Source organism: Scomber japonicus, chromosome 22 (genome assembly GCF_027409825.1).
Source record: "Scomber japonicus isolate fScoJap1 chromosome 22, fScoJap1.pri, whole genome shotgun sequence".
Lineage (NCBI taxonomy): Eukaryota > Metazoa > Chordata > Actinopteri > Scombriformes > Scombridae > Scomber > Scomber japonicus.
In genome coordinates, this window is record NC_070599.1 from 6078851 (window position 1) to 6100929 (window position 22079).

Sequence of the window (22079 nt, forward strand, 5' to 3'; positions counted from 1 at the left end):
AAATGAAAAACCTCTTAGTTTCTTTCCTCTTTATTTCTACTGGTTACCATAGTTACTAAGGCAACAGAGATATGGGAATACATACACAAGGCAATTTATTTTGAGGTCAAGCTGAATATCTGTGCAGCTGCATATTGTTAATAATCCTGCTATCTAATCATTTAATCTAATATAATATTTGGGAAAGTACATTCAAGTATATAAAAATAACAGCTTCATTAAAAAGTGACATGTATGTACTGTTGCTTGGTTGATTAGAGACTGTGTTTGCCCGAGGGAACAGCTGCAGGTCGATAAAAAGGTTAACCAGAGTGTTGCGCCCTGGGAATGGATGGATGCTGCAGTGAGAGGATGAGGAGAAGAGGGGAGGAAGGCAAATCTGGCATCTGTTCAGGCAGCAATGCAGGTGCTACCATCAAGGTGAAAGGCAAGACGGGATGTGTGTGAAGCGGTGCTAAGAGGTGTGTCTGGAAGGGAAGAATGTGCCAATGTGATGGGAGATGGGTGAGAAAACAGTGAAGTGAGTAGAGGGAGCATTACTGGTATGTGAAGGGTGAGCAAAACAATAACAAAAGATCATGTTTCCACAGAACAATACTAAAGCAAAATCCAGTAAAGTACATTCCCCTGACACTCATCAATTAGTCCTATTAAACCAACACTTCATTTGGCAACAAACAGGCAGAACAAGACAGGAGGAAACAAATTACATGTTATCCATCACTTCCTCTTAGAACATGGTTAAATATTTGTCCTGTGCCAGAGACATATTTTAAAAAGGTGCTGACACTACTTTTAAAGTCTGTTTACAGGATGGTGAGCAGCACTTCACCAAAAAAACACAGCATGAGAGGCGTTTGCTCCTAGGGTGACTGCCACAATTATGCTGCCAAGGACTTTGAGTACCATTAAGTGCACCAAACGCCACTGACAAAAAAGACAATTTAACATTACAATGATTGGTGATAGATCCCTTGAAGAACTGGAAAAAGTCCACATTTATCGCTTTAACACTTTTAAAAAAATATATCATCCATGTTTCAACAACAACAAACAAGGCTCATTTTAAATTGTGTATTTTTATACAGGAGTTTGATGTGAGCGTTGTTAACTCAGAGGTGGCTCAGTTAGCATGTTTTTTGTACCAGAACTAACACCTTACAAAATAACGTTTACATTTTGTCTATATAACCTTTTCCCATTTAACGAAAGAAGCCACATTTTTCATGTTAATTGAAGTAGCTGTATGAGACCTTTAAGTCATATCTGATCAAACAAGACATGACATTTGCTGACAGTTTTCACACAGTTTTTGCTACTCGATGCTCCAAACTATTTCTGTGATTATCAATAAAGCACTGACATTCAACACACAACCCGATCCATGTATCTAACCTGTGTTCAGATCTCATATCAAAAGTTATAATGCGTACATTCCTGTAAAACTACTCTACGCTACATACAGATAATGAAGCTGTGCAACTGAAATCTCAGGACTCAATGTATCCCTGTGGCAGACTTCCTGGCTCCTCAGATGCTGAATAGCTTTTTCCTGAATGGCTGTCTGGCAACACAGAGCAGAGAATCTGGTTATCTAGCAGTAGAAACAAAAAACACTTATGTTACATATTTCTCTGAGATTCCACAGTGGTAAGAAACCCCTCTAGTCTTACATCTATTTTGAAACTGTATTATTTGTGTTTGAGGTTGTAGCTTTTTTCATTGCTAGAATAGCAACTGTATCCCATGATAACCTGCTGCCAGGGCAACCTGCTTTGTCACGCTTGCTTTCAGTAAAGTTCTCCAGTTTCCTGGTAGTGATGTAAGAGCTCTATGGGAGGCTGGCTGCACTGGCTGGTTGAATGGCTGTCATGCTGGCTGGCTAATAGCCTCTATGGTTTTTAAACTACACATACCAGGAAGTAGCACTCTGAAGATGACACCAAGTTGTTTTCTGGTTCCGATTTAAACCTTTGGCACAATCACCCCAAGTGGTCCGACAAAGTTTCACACACTCATACTAAAGTACTTATGACTGTAGATAGACACAACTAGAGATCCAAGCAAAGTGTGCTTGGACACATCTTTCTTGATTGTTGGCAAAACGGTCTTGGCTCATCGCCCTTGTCTTATATTGTCATAAAAACACTGCTGGGTTTCTCAATAATGTAAGCTGAGAGATGAAAGGCCACAGCAGGATGCTTAGCCTCATTTCACTGCATGCCAACCTGCTCTACTCACAGCTTTTCACTGGAAACTGCTTGAGGCGGAGTATTTCCCAAAGCTCCGACAAAACACAAAGTGAATGAGTGAATGAGCTTGTGTGTGTGTGTGTGTTTGTTTGTTTGGCAGCTATTGCAAGACTCAAACTCAAATTCCTGCAATATCTAACGTCTGTATCATTAAACTTTTGGAAGAGTTAGGCGATGCTTTTTTGTATAGGCGATGCTTTTTTGTATGGTTATTACAAGGACAAGAGGTCAAAATAGTTCACTTTAAAGGGGAATTCCAACAATTTTACACGTGAAAATGGTCTCCTGTGACTGAAGGAGATTTGTCAAGTCTGAGAAAGGAACTCTGATGATGCTGTAGTGATCATCACAGTTTGCTCAGCTCGGGTGTACGAAAAAAGGTGCAGAATTTGAAAGATGCGGAAAGATGCTAATAGGTTGCATTACGGGTGATGTAGGATTCAGTGATTAGAAGTGAGGATATATGGGCCTAATGCATCACTGAGACTCTTGCCCCTCAACTGTATAGAAGTCCAATACTAAATCATTGGAGTGTCCCTCAGAGCATTCATTGATATGCCTCTGACATCTTAATGACAAGAAAGCAGCTTCTTCCTGTTTTGTGGGGCAAACTTCCTCAATATGACATGAAACATGGCATATGCACACTGACTTACTAGTCCATTACAGTACTCCGATACCTAAACATCCTTGCATGTGACTAAAGTGAAACCTAAATATTTTTGGTCTGCAGCATACATGTAGTATCTACTTTAAATGACACATCCCATGTTCCCCTTTGACAAAACTAAATGTGAAGCTTGCTCTCTATATGGATCAATTACATTTATTGTATCCATGTGGTTTAGACAAATTTAAAAAGCGGTTAAAATTTGAAAATAAACATATGAATAACTTGCACATATTCTTTTTTTGTGGATCCACCATACATTTTCTGCATTAATCCATTTTGAGAGAATATATTAGAGGATTAAGGCAAAAATGTGTAAGTGTTGTAATCATAAAAACTTTGTACCAAATAATTCAACTTTTCTAGTTAAAGTGTGGAACAATCAAGTATAATGGACCCTTAATCTTGCATGCTTCACACATCTTTTAAGAAATAATTCTCTTTAATCAACCAAATCAATTTAATGGAGGCCAAATACTTTAATCTTATCTGGCTCTTCATAGTAACTGCTTATTTAGCCTTTTTATCAGTTTATTCAGTGCACCTACTGTAACATCTGATACAATCCTGCTATGGCAATAATTATTAATGAAATCATTTGAATGAATTTCTGATAATGATAATCATTTGCATATAGTGGCACCCAGCAGCTGACACACTTAACAGTTGGATTGCAGTTACCACAGGGGAGCTGAGGAGTAGCACGCTTCTGCTAGTGAGGCTGAAATAAAACTGCAGCTTTGTTCATTGAACAAGGAAAACAAACAATATCCAACGCTGTGATACAATCCAATCAGTGTGTTAATCAATTAAGTGGGTTTTAGTGAAAAACTCAAACAGAATTCGACTGATTCGGCTGTCAAATGAGATCTGTGTCTCTTTAATTGCATCAGTGATAGCAGCAGGAGGAAATCCCTTCACACACTTAAAAAAAAGAAGCAAAAATAGAGAAGAAACGGTGCTGTGACACTGCTACACGTGCTTTTGTTCGACTAAGTTGAAGGCTATGTAGGTCAAGTGACATGCAATGAAGATGGATTCCCTCTTGAGTGGATATTAGTCCATCAACACATCCAGAAAACCCCTTGCTTTTGATCTTTCTAGAAACATCTTGACAACCATCACCCCCACTCCCCTCTACAAAGCACAATCCTATAGCTGAAAGAGGCTATTATTTGAAATGGGAGACATCCTCTTTCCTCTGCTGCCTCTCTTTCACGCTCCAATGCCCTCCGATTGTGCCCAGACGAGGACAGAGACAGTGGGTCACACCGAGCTCGCCCACTCGTCCTCGTGTCCATGCTGCGAATGCTCACTCACCATGAACGCTGCAGTTCCGTACAGACGGCCAGTCCTCCGGTGGGGGGGTTTTTCGTTTCCAAAACCCTAGCCGAGCGTCATTGCTGCTCCCGAGGGCTCACTCCTGGCAACAGGACACCCAGGAGCGAGAGGAGGAGGAGGTGAAAAAGGAGAGCAGAGGGACAGTCAAGCTGCCGACAGAGGGACACACCCCGCATTTGAAAAGATGCAGCAGCATGATACCCCTCGATTTGCCTCCCTCTCCCCCTTTCTCTCTCTCTCTCTCTCTCTCTCTCTCTCTCTCTCTCTCTCTCTCTGTGACGCTACTCTGAGCTGCTCTGCATCAGGTCTATCACTGCTGCTGCTGCTGCGTGTGTGTGTGTCAGCAAATCAGCACTGCCGTGTGTTATTAGTCACCATCGATGCACTGAAAGCAGCTCTGCGCTCTGCTGTGCCTTGGCAGCCTCTCTAATCAACCTCAGAGCAATGGATCAGGTTTCAGACACTCTGCCTTCTGCTTTCTTAATCCGGTTTGGGCTGAACGTCAACAAGCTGCTGCAGATAATGCACCGACACAAGTTCTACATCTCTCACTGCTTCTTCTTTTTGAATGATTTTTCACTCTGCATACAGTAGATGCAGTGGCCTATCAGATCACTGCTTTCTTGGCATGTATTCTGAGATGTACAAAAATAATAATTATGTATAAAGAAATAAAGCTTTTATCCATATTGCACACTCCCGACTGGTAATGTTGTCAACCAGCAGCTTGAAAATGTGAAGTAAAAGTTTTGTGGTGAGTGAAGTTTCTACAGCATCACATTAGAAAGTGAAACCAAAGAGGACTGCATGGTTTCAATATGCTTCACTCTCTTCTATTCCATGTTGATGTAGTACAGTAGGAGCTTTAGTGTGCCTGATAGTGATATGCTGCTCATATAGCACTTTATATGCATATACAAACATATAAAACCCAAGTAAATTAGTGTAGAAAGATAAAGGCAAGGAAAAGACTTCTATATAAAAAAGGGGCTTGAATAGGATATCTCAGCACTATTAGCTGTTCTTTTTCCTTTTTTCCATCTATCTGTATATGGCTATAACTGAAGAAGAAAACCACCTTTGATATGATGGAGAATAGGACGACATTCACTTGATTTATAGCATAGGTGATCCATAGAGCCCCGGTGGATCTTTTGTGTCCCATGATTGTTTAAATTCTATTTTCAGACACTTTTATCACCCTTGACCAGAACTTTTTAAGAAGGAATAGCATATTGGCAATCTGAAGCTGAAGATGAACCATTTGTATTTTCTCTCAAAAAACCCTTTCAAAGTTTAAAGGGGCTTTAAATGACTTTTCATTCAAATTAAAACTCCTGCTGGGAATATTGTCCCCCCCCCGTCCTCAGACGTGTCTGGGCTGCTGTACAATGTGATTTAGAGGCTCAGCAGGTTACAGAACAATTACTGTCTTCAGCAGCCAGCAATTCACTGTGACCACACATTGTACTGAGGCCTCCAGATGTATTGAAGTACCGAGTCCCCAGACTCACAGTGAGAAAGCGGTGTAAATTGAAATATAAAGCTTGATTCACATTGTTGCTCTCAGAGGGAAAAAGCAGCAGGTGGAAATAGCACACAGTGTGCCGCATAGCAGCTGAACAATAACCTAGGCAAATAAAGCATTCCACACACACACACACACACACACACACACTTTACTGACCCCGCCTTTGACTAGCAGCGTCAGTAGCAAGACAAAAGCTTGAAAGCCTAGCCTTGTTAACCGATTCCTCAGGTGCAGTATAAGATTACAACCACAGATGAGATTGACTTGAGATATTACGCACATACGGATGTGTACATGACTGTTTTTGTGCACATGCTATTGGGCAAGAGACAGCTTTTCAATTCTGGTGGTTTACATTTCTAGCCAAAAACAACAAGAAGTTAATATTAGCCAGTGTATGACAACACATGTTAAAAGGCTGATACGTAAGCTGAAGGAACTGCACATTAACACCCCTTTCAAGCAGGCTTCAAAGCACAAAGTGCACAGGAGAGGGGGCTATTCACTGGTGTCAGACATGGTTAAATGTTAACTCAATAACAGGCTAGTGCAGGTTCTAATTACATGTTGCCATCCTCCTCTGTGATTTATTACACCAGTAGAGAGTCGTCGTGCTCTTTAACTGAGCCTGAGACACACCTCGCTGTCTGCCTTCTGAATGACAGCAGGAAGCTACAACAGTGTTCAGTCACCAGCTGGCTGTCTAAGGGCTTTAAGAGAGTTTTATATTTAGACTTTCAACTTGACACAAACACTGCATATTACTGTCAATTCCACACTTTAAAAACAAGGCACGAGTAGTTTGTAACACATTTTAGCTAGTTGTTGTGTCCAATAACACATCTGTCTTCCTTATAGGATAAGTGTTTAAACTAATACTTTCCTGTGCTAACCTCTGTAGTAACATATGAAATGTTGACTCTTTAATTTTAATTTGCATTATTCCATAAATGAGGAAACTACTTTGAAATTGCAGCTAGTAGAATTAGCCACTAGAGTAGAAAGCTATTCTTCATTGATAGTTATTAAATTGCAACACAGGTTTGTTGAAAGTAGCAAGCTAGAACTACAAGCTACTCAGAAACTACTGTTCAGTAATAAAATAGACAAATTGTAAAAAAAAAAAAAAAAAAAAAAAAAAAAACCAAAAAACTGCTACGTTGCTACTTTGTGGAAACATGACTAGAAAGTTACAGCCATGCTAGCAGCTGGCTATATGTTAGCACGCTAATGCCAGCATACTAACATGTTTTAGCAGATGTAAACATCTTAGTTTTCTATTTTTCTATAAGTCACTACTCTATTTAATACATTGTTTGTGTTCTGTTGTTTTTAAGCTATTTTTACTATATACAATTTTTATTCTTATATAACATTTATGTTTTTCTTTCCCTTTCTTGTTCTTGCTGTTCTTTTTTAACATTGCTCTATGATGTGAAGAACTTGGTGAGTATAATTTCTTTTGTCATAAAGCTGCATTTATGAAAGATGCTATGCAAATAAAGTTGTTATTGTTATTATTATTATTATTATTATTATTATTATTATTATTATTATAGTAGTAGTAGTAGTAGTAGTAGTAGTAGTAGTAGTAGTAGTAGTAGTAGTAGTAGTAGTAGTTTTGCTAATCTACACTCACACAAAGTTAATTTGAGGCTGATGGCAATGTCATCATTAGTTAAAAGATATTTGGTCATAAACCTCAAATCTTTCAAAATAGCTTGTTGCCATGCCAACACAAAGAACCGTAGTTCTAAACTATTCACATCATGGACAACTTTGACTTGCCAAAGCGCAGGTGTAAATAATAACATTAACGAAGGCTTCATTCCAGTAATTAAGCCAGTAAGTCATGCCAGTGAGTGAGTACACACAATAACAGAGTCCTGGAACTGGCTCACCTAAGGTGAATTCAGCCTTAATTAATGTCATTAATTCCAGCTGTGGTTTTCCTGCTTCAGCATTGCTATTACCAACATGCTTTCAATCTGCATTAAATCATTCAGCATGTCAAATAAATCCAAGTGAACACCAGTCTGACTCACCTAATTACATTACACATTTAATAGAAGGTAAACTATCCAGCTGTCAAAAACCCCAGTGTGTTTTTATAACACAGTGGGTGATAGTCCTTTGAGTAAATACATGTTAACAAACTCAAGAAAACATAACTCTGTATACACTCCCTGTGTATGAACGGTTCAGGTCAAACATTTGCTAGGTCAACCTGAGCGCTCCCCTTCCCTTTAAGTTTCTGTGAACTGTTTGTTTTTCTGTACGTGGCTTTGGCTAAAAATAACTATAGAGCCTAAATGTCACTGATGGGGAGTGTAGTTGAGGCCATTGTGCTCACAGTATTCAACAATACTCTGAACATACTACGCTCACTTACACTATGATCTTGATATTTTAGATCTCTTTTAAAGTTTCTTTCCACAGAATTGTTAAATAACACAACAACTAATGGATGACACTCTTGTTATCTGTCCTGAGTAGGAGTCATAATGTTGCTATGCTTATATGTCTTTATTGTCCCATGCTACAGTAATAAAGTCTGTCAATAGGCGTTACTGCTTCAAAAGCTGGCTGCACCTCTATTTGACCTTTGAGCAGCTGTTCTGCTGCACAATCTCAATGGAGTTTTAAACCAATGTTAAAAAAGTCTGCTAGACTTTAAGAAAACAACTTAAATAATATAATATTCATATGGTATATTCAATATCTAAGGTTCCAGAGACTTCAATTTAGCACTTCAGATATTCAGTCTGATACTATCACACTGTACTGACATGAATACCAATACCAATCACAAGCCTGTTTTAAAGACTAATGACAGTGGTAGAATTCTAAAACTGTGGTTCAACAGGCTCAATGTTTGTTCAGCTCACTTAATATCCATTTAAGTTGCCTGCAGTAACTAAGCCTGTATTACAGAGCCAATGCTGCTGCTTATGATGCTGTTTCTGAACATGGTGCAGATGTTCGTCGAGCAGCTGTACACTTCATCCGACCCCAGTGCAGCAACAGAAGTTATTGAAATGTGACTGAGTAGAATGTAAAAGTACATTCAAGTTCTCTCTTCTGTTGAAATAAAAAAGCTCTTTGATACACGGTTAGGGAGGATCAGATGTTTAGAGGAGATGAACTTCTCTGTTGTATCAAAGTCGGGAAGGCCGAGTCCTCTGTGGGAGGCTCGAACATTGTACACAGAAAACCAAACATATGAACTGTGAGGTAAACAAAGCTATTGTGTAAGACATAAACGCTGTTGAGTGAAACCGCAAATGAGATATAGTGTGCTGGAGTGACTGAAAAACAGCGCTGTGTGTGTCTATTTACAGGAATAACACATTTTAAAATCATCCTACTCCTTCTTCAGCCAAAGTTTGAAGGACTAACTCCTCCTGCTGCGTCTTTGTGAGCTGAAAATGAGCATGGAACGGAAATGTCTCAGCTGTTTGAGAGGGATGTTATCAGCAAACATCAACACTCTGTCAGACTCAAGAGAGACGAAATGGCAGCTCAGTCTGATCCCTGTGCTGTGTGTGTGTGTGTGTGTGTGTGTGTGTGTGTGTGTGTGTGTGTGTGTGTGTGTGTGTGTGTGTGTGTGTGTGTGTGTGTGTGTGTGTGTGTGTGTGTGTGTGTGAGCCTGTGATTCGATTCTTAAAAAAAAAAAAAAAAAAAAAAAAAAAAATCAAGATTCTACCTTTTGTATTTTCTTAGGGTCCCTGATGGGGCCCTCACGCAGTGGGACTTTGCCAAACAGCTTCCAGCCTGGATCCCTCTGCTCTGCTCCTCTGCTCTGACCGTCTTTCACCTTCCTGGCAAACAGGCTCCTGAGACATAGAGAGGGTGGGTGGATTAGGCTGGAGGAAATAAATAGACACTTGTAGCAGAGCAAGTGGAACACAAGCTGTGATTGCTATCTTCATTTGGTCATTGCTGGGGCCCTAAGAGCTCTGTAAGTATGTGTTTATGTGTGTATGTGTGTGTATGTGTGTGTGTGTGTGCTCTCTATACTAGTGGACTGAGATAAGCTCACAAAAGGAATCTGTGGATTTAAGAACAAGGCTGTACAGGCCACCCAGAGAGCACTTTAACAACCTGACCACCTGTGAACTAGCAGGTAGGAGGCGTAAAGCTAGAAACACATCCCACTGAACACCAGACACTAGTATACTACACGCAGACATAACCCAGAAGACAAATGAAGATGTTTAAAAAGCATCTGTGCTGCTTTCATTGTGTATTTCCACTTCAGATTAATGAAATAGAGAGCAATGTGCATGCTTAGCCTCCATTTGCCTGCTATTTAAATACCAGATGCACAGCTGCTGAAAGGCCTTCCTCTTTTAAGCCAGCTATTCCTTTCATTTATCAATCAGTGCGGTGGCGTCTCAGAGCTGTTAATGGGGGCTTTAATTAAAAACCTGAAAAGAGGCTTTCTGAATACACTAGCCACATAAAAAAGGCCGGGCATGGTGATACAATATCAAAGAGTCTACACCCTGCTGTTTGACTAGAGGCTGCATGATCTAATGATTTTAATACATCAATGTGACGCCTCGTGAACGGTGTGGTCGCTCTGCTGCACAGCCTGACCTGATGCCTCTGGGTTTGCCTTCAGAGCGGTGATGACAGGAAACATGCTGTCAAACAGTGAGCGGCTGCAGGCTTCGGTCGCAGAGAGCCAACGCTGTCTGCTCGTCAAGACAACCGACGGCTCGTGAAAATCTCATTTGGCACGCTCCATCCATCGGTTATCAGTAATGACGACCGTTACGATGGCTGTGTTTTCTGGTCGGAGCTTCATAATGCAGCCAACCAATCAGAACTTATTGCTTGTTATAGAACTATCTGCATCAATCAGGAGGCTGTGAGAGCACGTTTTGGCGAATAGACCAAATAGGAGGTTACTTGATTTCCCCCGAGCCCAGAAAAACTGTGGTGATATATATACACACACAACCACAACAAAAGACAATGTAGAAATGACTGCGATCACTTTGTTTTTTGCTTCTTTTTTTTTGTAGTGCAATCAGAGATACAGACAGGAAGGAAGCTAGAATAGAGAGGGCTGGGGCAGGATCTAAAGCAAAGTTAAAGGTTGATATTTAACTGTGTAGTTGTGGTTAAATGGTATGTTAACCACTCAGCCACCAAGACACCCTGTAATCTACTTACAGTCACACTTTCAACTGTTATAATCAATCAACAGGCATGTGGAGGAGGATGCTTTCTCAGCTTCTAGAATGAACAGTGCAACAGTAACAATGACTCTTATCTGCACAGACCTTCCACTAACCCTTATATCCGATGTCATGTTCTTATTTGTGCAATCGAAATATACATGAATCCAGAGTATTTGAATGATTTAAATGAGCAACACTGCCTCTAACATGCTTCCCCTTGTACTGTATGTTGCCTGTGTTGCATGAATGCCAGTTGATTAACATTGCAAATCAGCAGCAGATCCTGTTTCCATTATGCTTACAGTGGAGTTTCACTTATATTAAAAGAGGCACACCTTTGTTGTTAAAAGCAGATGGTCAATAACACTCAATAACACTCAATATTAAGAGAGCACTGGCTTAGAAACAGCGCCAACTCACAACCATTATAGGTATCTAGCTTGCCTAAAAGAGGTGTTGCTACATGCATCTATAACAGCCAAACACATGTGTTACAGCATGTATAGCGAGTGGATTTCATAAACTCCTCATTATCAGGAGTATATCATAGACTGAGGTATTGACCAACACCTGCTGATTAAGTAATAGCCGACAAAACAACGAAAGCTTAAGTCCTTTACGGTGACTGGTCAAAGTTGAACATCCTGGGCAACATGCTGCCGTGATGACAAACCACAGATAAAGATTAACCACATTTCATTATTTCACACTTTTTAACAGTTCAGGTAGTTTCAGCCTGAAAATGTAATGAGAATCTGGTGTTTTCTGTCTATTTCTCAATTGTTTTTATGAGTAATTAGAGATAAATTAACTTAAGCTGGACTCAATCTATTGGAAGCTTTACTGGATTTCATTAAAAGGCATGTCTACAGTCCACACCTGCTTGACATAATTAACTTCACCCTGGTTAACATCTCACTCCTGTTCTTCTATTAAAAGAAACGCGTCTTGTGTTATTTCTGCATATTTTCCACACTGCATACTGAAACTGTAGATATACACGACGATAACACAAGAGCTGGAAGTTATTTCCTCATTCTGAGGATCACTCAAGTGTTTACTGAAGATGTTGAATGACGTTAAACACCAGCACGTTTTGAGTTGTAATCTCACAGGCTGTGAGCGCACGTTCAACACAGCGCAGTGACATTTGAGCTTATCTAACACTTTTGTAACACGTTTTCTTGACATGAGGTGTCAGATACTTGTAGAGCAACATAGTATCTACACAGTATATGCTGTGATAAAAACAGCCTGTTCACACGTGCCTTTAAAATGCCTCTTAGGTAACAAGAGGGCAACTCTAAGTGCAGGTGTGAACGAACCCAAGATGCAACGAAATCTGATCTTCAGGCCATATTCTGAGGTGTTCTGGACCACATACAGCCACCTTCTTGAGGCAGTGTGTCCATGAATGTGTCCTGGACCACAATGAAAGAACGCCCACTCTGTACGTCATTAAGATCTGTAGTTGTATGGTTTGATTAGGTCATTAGATGGGTTGGGTTATTCCATTTTCCATATACACAAGTATGTTTATTGACTCTGATTCCTTGTTCCGTTTCATTTACTTTAAAATTAAACATGACAATAAACGTTTTCTTTGTTGTTATTTGATAAGCGCTAATAAATAAAACTATCTGTATTGGTGCGAGTAAAAACTGACTAGTGATATGAATCTCATTTACATGTACATTTCATTTGAGCTCAGTGTAAGAGTCTGTTCCGCGCTGCAAACAGGAAATGAAAAAACATGTTTATTTGCATGTAGAGCAGTGTATAGTGAGATCCAATCACAAGTTGTCACTCCAGACGTGTGTGGAGACGCATTCTAATGCCAGGTGTGAACTCATGTATTTAGAGTGTGTGTGTGGGGGGGCGATAATGATGACTGAAGGAGAAATTTATGAATACAAATGAATGGACAAAGCAAACTCACCTTACTATATTTTTTGTACATAATGTTACTATTATTTTACTATATTTGTACATGATGTATTTTTTATGTGTTTTTGTACTGACTTATAATTGTTCTTTATTGATGCTCTTCTACTTTTACTATCCACTTTGCTGCTGCAATCATGTAATTTCCCCCACTGTGGGACTAATAAAAGAATATCTTATCTGAATGTGACCTGAAGTTTCATACTCAGGTCACAAGATGACAACAGAGCAGACCTCACCTGCTGATGAAGACGTGGGAGATGTGGTTGAAAGCTTCGTGTGGACCTTGAGTTTATAGAATTCTGTTTTCTAAAAAAGGTCAAGAATGAACTTTCAAGCACAACCTGCAAATTATTCATGAAGGCTATGATACAAAATGTACAAATGTAGTCAGAGATGGATTTGTGTCTGATTTCTATTTTTTTTTAACTTGCATCATACCAAAAATATCAGTGAAGTAGAGCTGAGCTGAGCAGAGATGGAAAAGATAAAGAGTAACCAGCGTTAAAACTGTGAGGGAATGATGAACTTGAGTAACCTTCTGAGCCACCATAAAACAATACAGCACAGAGTAAAGTGCAGAGGCCTGACTTTATCTCTCAAATCGCTTCAGACATCAGATTCTGTAATGTACAGTTCAACGGGACATAATGCCTTCAAGCTTTCCTGTACACCACCAAACAAATGCCCGCAAAGTAGGAACTGGATTTGCATTCAGCCCGGGCCAAAATGTGCCTCAATGTGACAGCTGAATGGCAGCGGCTATGGTAGACTGCTCAAGTGGAACAGCTACAGAGTCCAGCAGGAGCGGCGGTGGGCTGGGTTTTGTTTGTGTTGAAGTGGAGGCTTAGGCGCTGCACTGCTTTGTGCCATTAAGTCTCGTAAAGAGTTTAAATTTTAAAAGGATTTCACAACGCTTGTGGTTTGGGTCTTGATGTGTGCAAATAAGGCGATAAGGTGTTCATACGCTTAAACTAACAGTGAAGAAACCTGGCGCGGAAATACCAAACAAGCTCGTACAAGAAGAGAGAGCAGAGTACATTGAGTCTTCTCCCATCATAAAGGCATCGGTTTGCTGCTTCAGGCGCTCTTTTACAGCAGTCTAAATCCTGTGTGTGTGTGTGTATGTGTGTGTATGTGTGTGTTGAGTCCAGCAGTGAATGGGCTGCAGGGGCACAAAGGCCACATTATTCAACAGCTGATCGAAGCTCTGTTGCTTACAAAACATAGAAAAAAATGCAGAGAAATGAACAGCTCTAGACCAAAAAAAAAAAAAAAAGTGTCATCTGCTCATTTGTGTTATCCTACCTGTCAATGTACAGGAGAGACGGGGTTGCCATTCTGCTCTGTCACCACAAAAACACCTGAATCAAAGTCCTCCACACAAACCACAGAGAAGCAGCTGGAGGTTGAAGCTTTCAGAGAAGTTTAAAAAAAGAAAAGAAAAGAAAGGAGAGCAACAAACTCCAAGTGAAGTCAAAGCTCTCCTTTAGTTGATATCCAGACTTGTGGATCCCATAGTTATGAGTTAACAGAGAGTTCCCTACACACACAGCTACTAAGTTGAGGCAGAGTGAGATTGTGAAGGAACGGGCTTGCTCCTCAACGCACCCGCCTCCTCGCTGAGAGGGTTGACTTCACGAATGGGAGGGGAGGGCTGAGTGTGAGGAGCCTGTCAGGAGTCTGAAGGGTAAAGAGGGAATGACAAACTTCTCCATGTGAAGGAGAGAGAGAGAGGTGGATAGAAAGGGAGGGGGGGGGGTGGATCTCAAATCAAAGTTTCTTAAAAGAGTCTGACAATCAAGGACAGCAGAACTTATTCATTTCGTAACTGAAGTTTAGGGTGAAGAATTCTGAAGCAAATCAATCATGACAGAAGGAATGCATCACTGTCATTATACATCACATGACCTCACCACTGAGTGACCAAACTGTGACCACTGACACATTTACACCCACTGCAATAACACTCAACTGACTTTGTACTTTTATTTAACTCCATTTCTATCATTGACAGTATTAACAGACTAATGTTATTTTAATTGCAGCGGAGACAATAAGTCAATTCATAAATAGATTGGCAACTATTTTGATCAATTAATCAATGATTGAACTGAATGCAGTGATTGCAGCTCTAACTTTTCATCACTTGAATACAGGGGGATAATAATATATAAGTGGATCAAATATTATCCTCTAATAAATGAGAGGATGTAAATATTGTTATTATTAGCATTATATATTTAGGAGAAGATATATCTATTGTATGATTAGTAGTTAGATGGAAAGTAAAAGAGGAGAATGTAAAGGGATGGGTGTGTGTGTGTGTGTGTGTGTGTGTGTGTGTGTGTGTGTGTGTGTGTGTGTGTGTGTGTGTGTGTGTGTGTGTGTGTGTGTGTACATCACTTGTATTGACGATGTAAAATAAACTTGTCAATCTAAAATGTTTGCTTTTATCACCACATTTCTGCTCTTACAGCATTCATTTTATAATATATTATCTTATCAGTTTTGGCAAAGTTTCTGTTACCGGTCATTATAACTATAAATACTGATCATGAGTGAGGATTTCAAACAGTTAAGGCATCATTCCACTCTTTAACTGTAAGGTTTAAAACACTTTGTTGGGCTTTAAACCTTGAAAGAGAACCTTGAACCTACCACACACACACACACACACACACACACACACACGGACGTCATAAAACACACAGCAGGTGTCAGGTTACAGGTGACAGCTGAGAGAGGAAGGAATGACGAAAAGAAGAAAAAAAACAAAAAGGCTAGGCGCTTTAAAATCTGCTTCCCTGTCTGTTCAAAGACGACAACAAAAAGAGGAATGTGGTAGAGCAGTGAGAGAAAATTAAAGCTTAATTATTTTTTAAAATGCCTATAGTGACTTGAGCCTGGAGCCTGGAGTGTCAAACTTCAAGGAACTTTAGACTGACTTCACTGAATTTGCTTTCAAGTCTAGTAAAAACTCATTTATCATCATCATCAGCTCTCATCAACTCATGCAGAGCAAACAACACAACTCCTGTATGGCAATGAATACTCAAACTGGAAACTACCAATAATAAATAGACATGCTGGCATTATTTGATCAAAATCAACTTGTCGACTTTTGACCTAGTCATCTACTACTCAGAAACTGACTGAAGTTTTGTGTTCTTTGGAAAATGTTCAATGCAGCTTTGTTTCTATTTTTTTCATGTCTGCCACGCCTCATTTATCTTGACAATTACTTTTTTTTTTTTTTAAGTTTCCTCAAAACAAAAGAGGTTGTGTAAGAGACACCCAAGGGCGAAACAAGGGCTTCCTTATATATCCTCCACTTCACCACGAGTTGATTAAAAAATGTAATTACAGGCATGATATAAAAAATACATTAAAGAAACTAGAGCGGTGATGATTAATCAATGATAGTCCACTGACACAAAATTAATCTGCAACTGAAAATGCTGACATTTTCAGGTTTTAGCTTCTTAAATGTGAATATTGTCTGGTTTCTTTAGTGGAACTGTGTATGTTTGGAGTGTGAGCTGTTGGTTAGAACAAAACAAGACATTTTAGGTTGAATCTCAAGGTTTGGGAAACAGTGATTGACCATTTTCATCATTGTCAGCCATTTGAATTGATTTGTTGCAGCGAAGAAACCTCAGAGACTAGTGTCACCTCACAAGAGTATCTAAGAATGGATTTATTTACAGGCCTAGTTAAAAAGAACAAATTAAATAGAAAAAAAGAGAGATTAATTAATTTAAGAAGTGTACTTCTGAAATGTAGAATACTGTTTCCTCGAGCTTCTCTGTCTGTAACATACACACACCTATTTTAAGGGAAGGAACACTCCACCCTCAGTCTTACACATATTGGGAAACATTAAGAAATAACACATTGCTGCATCCTCATTACAGAAAGAGGAGCAGCAACTATGTGGTCACCCAGACTAATGCGGTCTGCTTCTAGGCCATTAAGTAAAGGTGACTAAGGTGGTGATGGTGGAATGTGGGGTACTGGATCATGATGGGTAACCTCTAATGTGTAAAGGCTACACAGTTCTTCTTTGAGGGCATAAATCACTTTGAATTTATCAACCAGATCTAATCAAGTGCGCTTGTGCTTTGGTCTAGTAGTCATTCATCTTCAGATGTTTACTGATGTGATAGCTCAGCAACAATAATGTAACCGTTTACTTATGTAATGAGTCAAGTTAAGCAGAGCAGATGGTCACGTTCTGGTTGAGGTGCATTACATTGGCGCCGAGCGAGGGAGTTAGGAGGGACGTCTTGGCTAAGTCAGGTTTGTAAAGCCACCTTGAGCAATGCCGCTTCTGTAAGACTGTGATAGGCTCTTCAGCAGAATCACTTATGTTACAGAATCTATTTTTTAAAAAGTGTCATAAGGAAGGTAACTGCTGAGATTTTTGTACTGTTAAAGGAAGGTGAAGATAGACAAAAAAGAGATACTTCAGCATGAAAAGGTGAAAATTTGACCTGTAGATGGCGCCACATGAAAAGTTAGGGGGTCACCAAAGTCATTAGGGTTCTTCCTCTTGGAATTATGAATGTTTGTTAAAAATTTCATGCCGACACATGAAGACGTTGTTGAGATATTTCAGTCTGGATCAAAACTGTCAGACTGAACAAACGAACTTGTCATACCACTTTTAATTACAATTACTAAGATGATTTGTTTTCAAGTTAGAAGCTTCAACAACCCTTGTAAAACACACCTTCTCATCTGAAGAGCATTCAGGTTGATCCACTCTGACAGTTAGTCTACTCCATACTGCAGCTGAACTTACCTGTTGAACAAGCTGGCCAGAGGTCCTAGTTTCTTTTGCCTGCCGTCTTCTCCCTGCTGCATGCCACCTGACCCCGGATGCAGGTGTGCAGGACTCCAGAAGTCTCTGGGGTTTCCAGGTGACGACGACGACAGCGTGACGTCCGAGAAGTGAGCGGTGCCGCTGTTGTCCGTCTCCAGGGTTACGATGGCGCTCGAATCGGATGTGACGGTGAAATCTAAAATGTCTTCATTGGACACCGATAGCTCGGTGCTCATGCTGGACACGCTGCACACCGAGATGTCGTCGCTGCGGTTCAGAGCTCCGCCCCCGCCGCCCGTGCCCATAGTGGAGGATAATCTGAGGGCGGGGCTGAAGAGGCGGATGGAGTCGTAGCCACTGCGGGGGAAGGTGGAGGACTTGCGGATGGCGTTGGTGTCAGAGGGGTCGTCATCCAAAGCTAATGTGGCCGGAGAGTCGTGACTAGAGGCCAGGATGAGGCCTGCGTCTCCTGGGCGTTGGTGGCCGTGGAGGATGGGCTCTGGAGGGTTGATCTCCAGGGTTGGGATACCTGAGTCCTGGGAAGTCAAGCTGTGGCTGTCCTGGTCCAGGTCCGTGTACAGTTTCTCGGGGCTGTTGTAGTAGATGGGGGTGGACGAGCAGGATGGCTTGTAAGTGGGCAGGATGGGTTCATGGCAGCGGTGGTTGGTGTGATCGTGGAGGTCGGAGGCAGACGGGTCTTTCGCTGCAGAGCCATTCTCCACTATGGCTCCTCCAGACACACCTGGGAACAATATAAGACTCATTTACAACTGTTTTTTATTAAAGGACATTTAACTAATAACAAAAAGTAGAAAAAGAGGAAGTTCCATGATTATGGAATCATCCTGGTTAATAAATGAACATGTTTTGTGTAATCTGTTCAATGGGTGAGCTATTTTTTATCCATCAAGGCCTATAAACTGTGGACTGGTCTGCCAAAGAAGATCAACCAATCTCCTTAACTTAAAAATATGTATCTTTATAATATAGTTCTTATAAATCTGCATTCTTGTTGCTATTAACCCCAAGCAGAGTTTTTCACCACTAGAGGCGCTATAAAGCAAAGTATAAACTCCACAGGGCACCTTTAATTCTTTAAGTAATTCTTGCCCATTCTAACCTTTGTTCCATTGCTTTACGTTGTCTCTTATTTACTGTGGAGCACGTTGAAACCCAAAGTCTCCATCAGCTAAAATACTAATAATGAAATGGTTCCATCTTCTCCAATGTGAACATATGCTGCTCTTCTCAGTTGTATATACCTTCAAATTAGATATTTGTCTGTTGATCAGACAAAAGAAAAACATCTGAGGACATGATTTCGGGCTCTGGGGAATTGTGATCATTGCTAATTACCAACCATGCAAAGTGAGACCACATTGTTCACCATCTGGCTGACGATATGTTGGTTTGAATATAAGGCGACACCTGCATTATTACGTAACACTAAAGGCCCGACTTGTGTTTTAAATGTAAAAAAACTTTATTGTTTCAGTTGATCTTATGCTTACTTTGTGCATATTCTTCTTTTAGATTCAGCCCTGACTGTAAGGCCTTTTTTTTTTCTTTTTAAATAATTTTCTGACAAAAAAAAAAATCAATCAAAAAGACATCTAAACATGTAACTGATGATGAATATAATGATTAGTCACAGCCCTGTATTGTAATTGCCCAATATTATTAAAGGTTTCTTCTAATTGACCAGGATATTAGATACATGGGTGTGGAAGCTTTTGAGAGGTGAAAAGTGATCTTGCAGACCGGTGATCTTGTAACTGGAGTCTGTGCTGTAATGAGAACAGGATCCCAGCAGGCCTACATCATGCCTCCAACACCAGCTGGGAGAGGCTAAACTAAAGCTAGTGTGTCTAAGCTCTACGGCTGCCTTAGCTGAGCTCCTGACGCTCATGGACGGAGACAGTCCAAACCCTCCTGTTACACAATTCCCATTTTATGAATCCTTGTTGCTTCAGGTACACTTAATGCCACACAAACATTATGGTTTATTTGTCTTTTGAAACACACACACACACACACACACACACACACACACACACACACACACACACTTGTCTCTTTGTGTCACTGACTTATTCTAGCAAATGTAACACAAAGCTTCTGTTAAATTTCCCTACAAAAGTGTTTTTCAGAAGCTGCTAAATGACTAAAAGCATGTTATGATGGTAAAAGTGTAAAAAAGTTAGATACATTAAGCGTTGAACATATGGCTCTAATGTTTTCTAAATGATTGAAACTCAAAGCCAGATTCTTACATAAGCTCTAAACCCTGACCGGCAGGTTGTCATGTGATCCTGGTAGACTTTGTCCCAAAACAACAGGTTGTTCCTGTGCCAATGTGGAAATAATCTACAACCCACACAATTAGTAGAAATGCATTATTACTACTGCTCAATACTGCCACTCACTTTATAGCCATTGCAGGTATTGCATTTATATGGAAAATATTGCTTAAAAATGTCCTTGCAAAAATTCCTTGGAAAAAACCACAACACAAGACATACATGTTCTTGTTTTAACAAGTCATAAAAACAAAAAAGTACAGGGCTTACTTAACTGAACCACCCATTCAAATACACACACAAGTCATGAGTCATATCACTTTCAACAGGCACCACAAAGAAATGCAACATCACTTTCACTTTAGGCTGGAAAACCCTAGAAATTCTCAAATGTGGGCAAATGCTTGAGTAGATTTTCTGTTTGTGGTATTTTGTTATTGCACAATACAGATTTTAAAGTGGCATTTTCCCAGTTAAATATTGGAATGCATGGTTTATTACAGGGCACATGACGAATCATGATAATGTGATTCATCCCTGGATTTTCCACCTATTTGAACGTGAGTCCCTTTTTATGTTAGCTGTATTTGTTTTTAATTCATCAGCCATTTCATTTCATTACAGTGTCAATGTTCACAATCACTCCCTGTATACTGTCTGACTAATACATGCTGCAGGAGGATGATGAGCAATGAACCAGCTGATAAAAGTTTGAATTTTATGTGAGCAAGTGCTTCTTATTATTTTAAATATATGCCGAATTGAAAACAGGCTTTAAATAATTCACAAAATGTGAAGAGTTTATTAACTGTGGGATTTAAAGTTTAAATTTCACCTCAGTAAGTGTCCTTTGACAAAGTTAATGTGTGCCGAATTGAAGCCAGGCTTTTAAATTATTCATAAAATGACACGAGTCAGGCTTTATTAAATGTGTGACTTTGCAACATTCAAGATCACATTAAACTTTGACTTTTTTAAACGGAGTTTGGTGTGACTTGCAGTGTTACAGCACAGCACATTCATTGTAGGATGCAAAGTGTATATGTTAACCGTGATATACACACACAGGAGAAACACCGAGGCAGCACATCACGGTGACCTACCACAGCGGCTGTCTGTCGGCTCCTGACCGCCGCGGGTCGTGTTCGCCATGCCGCCGATAGATGCTACAGGTGGGCAGCAGGTAACCGCCGGCCGGAGCGGTCCATGGTGATGCTGTGACTACTGCTGCTCCTGCTGCTGCTGCTGCACCATCACCTCCCGGCCACCTCAACGCCGCTGAGAGTACACAAACAGTACTGGTGTGAGGTCATGTGAGAGGACAAACATGTCAAATCACCTGAATGACGAAGAAAGGAGGCAGGAAAACATAAACACTACGTCAAGTGCACTTGCTCCTGTGCTGACGCCAACTCACTGCTTGTACCAGCGCTTCCTCAAGTCAAACTGAATTAAGTTTAACATGCAGGAGACTCATAGCATGGCTACAGCAGGGAGAAAACACTCTCTCCGCGTTCAGCAAATTCTACGAACAAGCACATTTTACAAGTTTATCCGGTATCGTTAATATTTCATACCTGCCTCTCGACGCTTCCGCCGCCATTTTAAAACAAACTTGTTTCCGAGAGTACGGTGTAATCGAGTCAAGAAGGTTCAACCGTCGATAGATTCACCTGTCTAGACCTGAAGGCATTACTAATCGACTTGAGTACCTTCACACCCGCATTACGAACATTTAGAAAGAAAAGTATATGATAGTAGGCTACTGTGTCTACACCTGTTATTAAATGTTGAAGTCAAAAATACTGCAATATTATTTCTAGTACTGATATTTCCCTTTTCGGGCTTCAAAATAGTGTTCTCTACTCACATTTTCGTCGCTTCCTAGAAGTATTTTGGACTATCATTGGATAAAATAGTAACTTTTAATAAAAAGTCATATTCCAGGTCTTGAATCACCTGTTCAAATACAGTCATACTTTATTTGTACAGTAGCCTAACCTTTGTCCAGCTCAAAAAGT

The 22079-nt window shown here is 40.2% G+C and overlaps 1 protein-coding gene across 1 annotated transcript in view; it reads right to left on the bottom strand.

Moving 5' to 3' along the window:
• Nucleotides 1-21714, bottom strand: part of tbc1d14 (TBC1 domain family, member 14) — a 36784-nt gene extending 15070 nt beyond the window's left edge. The window contains exons 1-4 of the mRNA XM_053343577.1: nt 21636-21714; nt 21162-21336; nt 17738-18500; nt 9501-9630 (exon numbers count right to left, since the gene is read on the bottom strand). Of these exons, the coding sequence (XP_053199552.1) occupies nt 9501-9630; nt 17738-18500; nt 21162-21210 (942 nt within the window). The 5' untranslated portion in view covers nt 21211-21336; nt 21636-21714. The remainder of the gene's footprint in view (nt 1-9500; nt 9631-17737; nt 18501-21161; nt 21337-21635) is intronic.
• Between the last annotated feature and the right edge of the window lie 365 nt (nt 21715-22079).